The sequence below is a fragment of the Pipistrellus kuhlii genome, unplaced genomic scaffold, assembly GCF_014108245.1.
Source record: "Pipistrellus kuhlii isolate mPipKuh1 unplaced genomic scaffold, mPipKuh1.p scaffold_m20_p_152, whole genome shotgun sequence".
NCBI classification, from domain to species: domain Eukaryota; kingdom Metazoa; phylum Chordata; class Mammalia; order Chiroptera; family Vespertilionidae; genus Pipistrellus; species Pipistrellus kuhlii.
Window position 1 is genome coordinate 457 of NW_023425463.1, and position 6,271 is coordinate 6,727.

The window sequence follows — 6,271 nt, forward strand, 5'->3', positions numbered from 1 at the left end:
TTGCAGAGTCTTGGTTCTTCCACCAAGCACAGGGACAAAGACACCATACAAGGTGCCCTCAGGAACTAAATTCATGGGGCTGAAGGAAACCACTGAAGTTTGCACAGAAACTAATCAATCAGCTTTGCCCCTGACCCCTAACCCTCCATCTTGGCCTTTTAATACCCTTGAGGGCCTGGCTAGTGTGGCCCAGGGGTTGAGCATCGACAGATGAACCAGGAGGTCACGGTTCCATTCCGGTCAGGGCACGTGCCCGAGCTTCGGGCTCCATCCCCAGTAGGGGGCGTACAGGAGGCTGCTGATCAAAGATTTTCTCTCATGATTGATATTTCCATCTCTCCCTTCCCTTCCTCCGTGAAATAAAATTTATATAATCAATTTATATATATATATAAATATAATAAATTATATATATATGTATGTATATATATATATGTATGTATGTATATGTATATATATATAAAATCCTTGATGAAAAACCATCAGGGAGTCTGGGTTCTGAGTGATCGCTCCTCGTTCTCCTGCCGGGATGCCCTGCAGTAAACTGGTTTAACGTCCCCCCTGCACAGGTCAGTGTCCGATGTTTGGCCATCCGAACAGTGTCGGGAGCTCCCTGGCTCAGTAACCGTGCTCCCTGCCCCAGGGCCTTGGCACTGGCTACTCCTTCTCCCCAGAGGCCCCTCCTCCGTTATCCGCGGGACCCGCACCTCCATCAGGTCCTTTCTCGCTGTTGCCTTCTCAGCGACACCGTCTCCGGAGCACCTGTGTGAACACGGGCCCACACCCCCAGGCCTCCTTGTTCTCCTTTCATGGCTTGTTTTTCTCCTTCACCCTGACAGCCATTCCACACCCTACATGTCACGTATTTTCCTTTTCTTCACACCCGGCCCCTCACTCTAGTGAACGTTAACTCCGTGAGGGCAAGGTCTTTGCATGTTTTAAATCTATTTTGTTCACTGCTTTCCTCCCAGCCTGGTACCAGAGGTGGTCAGTGAATATCTCTTCTTATTTAAAAAAAAAAAAAAATATATATATATATATATATATATATATATATATATATATATATATATATATATATATATTCTTATTGATTCCAGAGAGGAAGGGAGAGATAGAAAGATCAATGATGAGAGAGAATCATTGACCCTCTGCTTCCTGCACACCCCGTACTGGAGATCAAGCCTGCAACCCCAGCATGCGCCCCTGACTGGAACTGAACCTGGGACCTTCCTGTCCGCAGTCCCATGCTCTATCCACTGAGCCACACGAGCCAGGACAATGAATATGTTTTGAAGGAGTGAATGAACCCGGGCGATGGTGGGGGGTGCCTATAGCCTGCAGACATCCAGTGTGAACCCCTGAGCCAGGCGGGGAGGAGAGGGGAGGCTTCGGGAAGGAGAGAGCGTCAGAGGGAGCCAGGTCACTCACACAGTTCTCAGTCCAGGAGGAGCCCCTGGCCACAGGTAAACCCACAGCGGGAGCACCCCCTCCCCGCCTCCCCCCCAAACTCCCAGCCCAGCCTCACCTCGTGCGCGTAGGCGCGGCCGATGCCCCCGGTGGCTCCGGTCACCACTGAGCGGAGAGAAGGAGGGTGAGCAGCAGGGGGCCTGCACTGCCCAGCCCCGCCTCACCCCTCCCCGGAGACCCGGCCCCTCACCCTCCCGTCCTCACCCCCATCCGCCTGGACTCCCACTCCTGCTCCCCTCACCGGACCGTTCCGGGGACTCCCTGCCCCCTCGCCCCGGCTGGCCCAGCCTTCACTTCTCCTGCTTCCAGGACTGCCCTCTGCCTCTGCCCGAACGGGGGCCCGAACCTGTCATCCGTCCTGGTCCCTGCGTCCCCGCGGCCCCCTCCACCCCCCGCCCCGGCCCCGCCGCTCACCTGCCCAGGCTCCGTGCGCCCGGAGCCAGGGCGCCCCGCGGCGCACCGGGGGCAGCAGGTGCACGTAGACCGCGCAGCCCGCGCCCCACGCCGCCCGCAGCAGCAGGCACAGGGCGGCCGCCGCCCCCAGCGCCCGCAGCGCGTCCCACTCCGGCCCCATCGCCGCCCCTGCAGCCGCCGGACCCCGCGCCGACAACCGGGAGGCTGCCCCGGTCAGTCTGTCCACCTCCACCTGCGGCCGCCGCGCTGACCCTCCCCTCCCGGGCCCCGCCCCGCCCCGCCCCGCCCCGCCCCACGTCCGAGAGGTCCACCGGCTGGAGGCCAGCCCCCCCGTCCCTGCAGGCCCGGGCAGCCTCGGCCCTCCCCCCGCCCGGCTGCGGGAAGCGGCCACGGGTCACCTTTGTTTGGGTCACGGAGCTCACCTTGGCGACTGGAGAGAGTTTTGTCAACACGCAGAGCTGGTCTGGAGGCTGCATCCACAGACGGACGGAGGCCAAGGCCCTCACATGGCTTTGCAAGGCCTTGCTCCTCCGCCTCCTTTTACAAATTCTATTTCTTTCTTTCTTTCCTTCCTTCCTTCTTTTTTTCTCTTTCTTTCTTTCTTCTTTCTTTCTTCTTCTTTCTTTCTTTCTTTCTTTCTTTCTTTCTTTTCTTTTTCTTTCTTTCTTTCTTCCTCCTTCCTTCCTTCCTTCCTTCCTTCCTTCCTTCTTCCTTCCTTCCTTCCTCCTTCCTTCCTTTCTTTCTCTCACTTGTTCTTCATGTGTATTATTATTAGCGTGGTACACTATACACAACATAAAATATGCGACGTTAATGATTTCTGAGTGTACAGTTATCAGCATTAAGTACATTCACAATGTTGTGCAATCATCCCGTCCCGGAATATATGTCATCATCCCAAATAAGAACTTTGTGCCATTAGATAATCTCCCCCATCCTTCCTTCCCCCAGCTCCTGACTTTTTTTTTCTTTAACAGAGGAAGGGAGAGAGAGAGAGAGAGAGAGAGAGAGAGAGAGAGAGAGAGAGAGAGAGAGAGAGAGAGAAATGTACCCCCCTCTGAATCAAACCAGAAATCCTTTAGTGCTCAGGACGCTGCTCACCCCGCTGAGCCACACCAGCAGTGAGGTCCTGACCATCTTTATTCTTCTTTCTGTCTTGATGAACTTGCATATTCCAGATGCCTCATTTCAGAGAAAGCATACCTCTGTCTTTGAGTGTCTGGCTTATGTCACTGAGCATGAATGTGTCCGGCGTTTGTCTATGTTGAAGCCTGTGCCAGAATGTCATTCTCTTTTATGGCTGAATACCGTTCCATTTTTTAATACACCGCAGTTTGTTTAGTCATTCGTCTGCTGTTGGACATTTGGGGGGTGTCTGCCTTTGGCTATTGTGACTAACAGAACCATGAACATTTGTGTGAAAGTATCGGTTTGAGTTCTGCTTTTGAGTCTCTTGGGTGTGTATCTCGGAATGGAATTGCTGGATCGCATGGTAATTCCATATTCGGCTTTTGAGAAATCCCCATACAGTTTTCCATAGGAGCTGTATCATTTTACATTCTCATCAGCAATACACACAGGTTTGCAATTTCTCCACATTTTCGCGGACACTGTGACCTTGTGTTGTGCTTTGATTTGCATTTCCCTAAGGAACAGATCTATGCTTTTTGTTTGTTTTTTTGTTCATTTTTGTTTTCAAGCAACCGCGGGCAGTAGAGTGTAGTAATCAAGAACCTAAGCTGTGGAGCCAGGAAGAGTGCCATTTGTTTGTTTTGTTTGCTTGTTTTTCAGTCCTCACCCGAGGATATTTTTCCATTGATTTTTTATTCTTTTTTAGAGAGTGGAAGAGAGAGGGAAAGACTGAGAGAAACATCTACGTGAGAGAAACACATCGATCGGTTGCCTCCTGCAGCGCTGGGGATTTAGCCTGCAATCAAGGTACGTGTCTGGACCAGAATCGAACCTGGGACCCTTCGGTCCACAAGCCGATGCTCTATGCACTGAGCCAAACCGGTTAGGGCGAACAGATCTATCTTTCATGAGTTTATTGGCAATTCACATATCTTCTTTGGAGAAATATCTGTTCAACTCTTTTGCCCTTAGTTTGAATTGGGTTACCACTTCGGGGGCGCCTCTTGCATCCTTTTGTTGCTGAGTTGTAGGAGATCTTTAAATATTCTGAATATCAATCCCCTCACAGATGTATGATTAGTGAATATTATTTTCTCTTCTATAAAAACTGTATAGTTTTAGCTTTGTCAGGTCTTTGATTCATTTTAACTTTTTTAAACACATGTTTTTACAGATTTTTTAAGAGAGAGAGGACGAGAGATATAGAAACATCAATGAGAGAGAAACATCGATTGGCTACCTCTTGCATGCCTCTTACTGGGGATTGAGCCTACAACCTGGGCATGTGCCTGACTGGGAATCAAAGCCATGACCTCTTGGTGCATGGGTCGATGGTCAACCACTGAGCCACACTGGCCGGGCCTCATATAAATTTTTGCATGTGGTATAAGGTAAAGAATAAGCTTTGCTTTTTTGCATGTAAATATCAAGTGTTCCTAGCACTATCTGCTGAGAAGACCATTTTCCTATTGAATGCTCTTGGTACCCCGTCAGAAATAACTGACCAAAAAATAAAAAATAGCACCATGTATGTGAAGGTTTATTTCTGGGCTCTTGATTCTATTCCACTGGCCTATCTGTCTGTTCCTATGCCAGTGCCACTGTTTTGATTACTGTAGCTTTGTACTTTTTTTTTTTTTTAGCTATTCAGAGTCCCTTGAGATGGTATCCAAATTTTAGGATGGATTTTCCTATTTCTACAAAAAACCACACTGTTGGAATTTGGATAGGGATTGCACTGATTGTTTTGGATAATACTGAGGTCTTAACAACATTAAGTCTTCTGATCCATGAACATGGAATGTCTTCCTATTTATTTGTGTCTTTTTTAATTCTTTCAGCAATAGTGTTTTGTTTTTTTATGTGTGTTTTTCATTGATTTTAGAGAGAGAGAAAGAGGGAGGGAGAAACATTGATGTGAAAGAGAAATCAATTACCTCTGGCACACATCCCCAGAGTTGTGGGCTCAATCCCATAGTGATTGAGAGGCAGCCGATCTATGATTCTCTCTCATTGTTGATGTTTCTATCTCTTTCCCCCTCTCCCTTCCTTTCTAAAATCAGTAAAAATATACTAGTTTTTTATTTATTTATTTTTTTACAGAGAGGAAGGGAGAGGGACAGAGAGCTAGAAAGGTTGATGAGAGAGAAACATCAACCAGCTGCCTCCTGCACACTCCCCACATCGGAGATGTGCCCGCAACCAATGTACATGCCCTTGACCGGAATCGAACCTGGGACTTTTCAGTCCGCAGACCGACGCTCTATCCACTGAGCCAAACCGATTTCGGCAAAATATATTAGGTAGTTTTTAAAAAGGAAACAAAGAAGAAAAGGTCGTACTTAAAAATGGAGTTTTTACCCTAGCTGGTTTGGCTCAATGGATAGAGCTTCAGCCTATGGACTGAAGGGTCCCGGGTTCGATTCCGGTCAAGGGCACAGGCCCAGGTTGCAGGCTTCATCCCTAGTGGGGGTTGTGCAGGAGGCAGCTGATCCACGATTCTCTCTCACATTGATGTTTTTCTCCTCCTTTCCTCTCTGAAATCAATTAAAAAAAAAAATATATATATATATATATATATATATATATATATTTTTTTTTTTTTTTTAAGTAAGATTTTATGCGACTCCACGTTGGTTTCATGAGGAGAGGGCAAAGCTCTGGCTTGGAGTGCAGCTGGAGCTCAGTCCTCCCTCCATGTGAGCTTCAGCTGCAGGACTTGCAGGGGGTTTTTTTGTTTGTTTGTTTGTTTTTAATATTTTATTGATATTTTACAGAGAGGAAGAGAGAAGGATAGAGAGTTAGAAACATCGATATGAGAGAAACATTGAGCAGCTGCCTCTTGCACACCCCCTACTGGAGATGTGCCCACAACCAAGGCACATGCCCTTGACCGGAATCGAACCTGGGACCTTTCAGTCCGCAGGCCGACGCTCCACCCACTGAGCCAAACCGGTTTCGGCATGACTTGCAGTTTTGCTCTGTTTTCTCTGAAAGGCAACTAACTCACTTCTTAGAAACAGGACGGGAGTGGCCCGGTTCTGTGGGACAGCCTTTTGGGTCACGGAGGCTCCACCCTCCGCACCCACTTCGGGGGCGCCTCTAGCCTCCTTGGTAAGCTGCTCTCACCCAGGAAAGCGCCTCCCGCCTCGGTCTCTCCGTGGAAAGGCTTACTGGGCTGAGTGGCTGCTGGAATGAGAACACCTTCAAGATCCTTCTCTTCAGAGGCCGGAGGGCTCCTGTCGTCTGGAAAAAC

At 48.9% G+C, this 6,271-nt stretch overlaps 1 protein-coding gene across 1 annotated transcript; it reads right to left on the reverse strand.

The window, feature by feature from the left end:
* Positions 1-1,235: 1,235 nt before the first annotated feature.
* On the reverse strand, positions 1,236-2,138 carry LOC123652421 (very-long-chain 3-oxoacyl-CoA reductase-like). The gene is made up of 2 exons (XM_045582252.1): positions 1,885-2,138; positions 1,236-1,575 (listed from the first exon to the last, which is right to left on the reverse strand). Exons 1-2 carry the CDS (start codon positions 2,042-2,044, stop codon positions 1,439-1,441), a joined length of 297 nt encoding a protein of 98 aa, XP_045438208.1. The 5' UTR covers positions 2,045-2,138; the 3' UTR covers positions 1,236-1,438.
* Between the last annotated feature and the right edge of the window lie 4,133 nt (positions 2,139-6,271).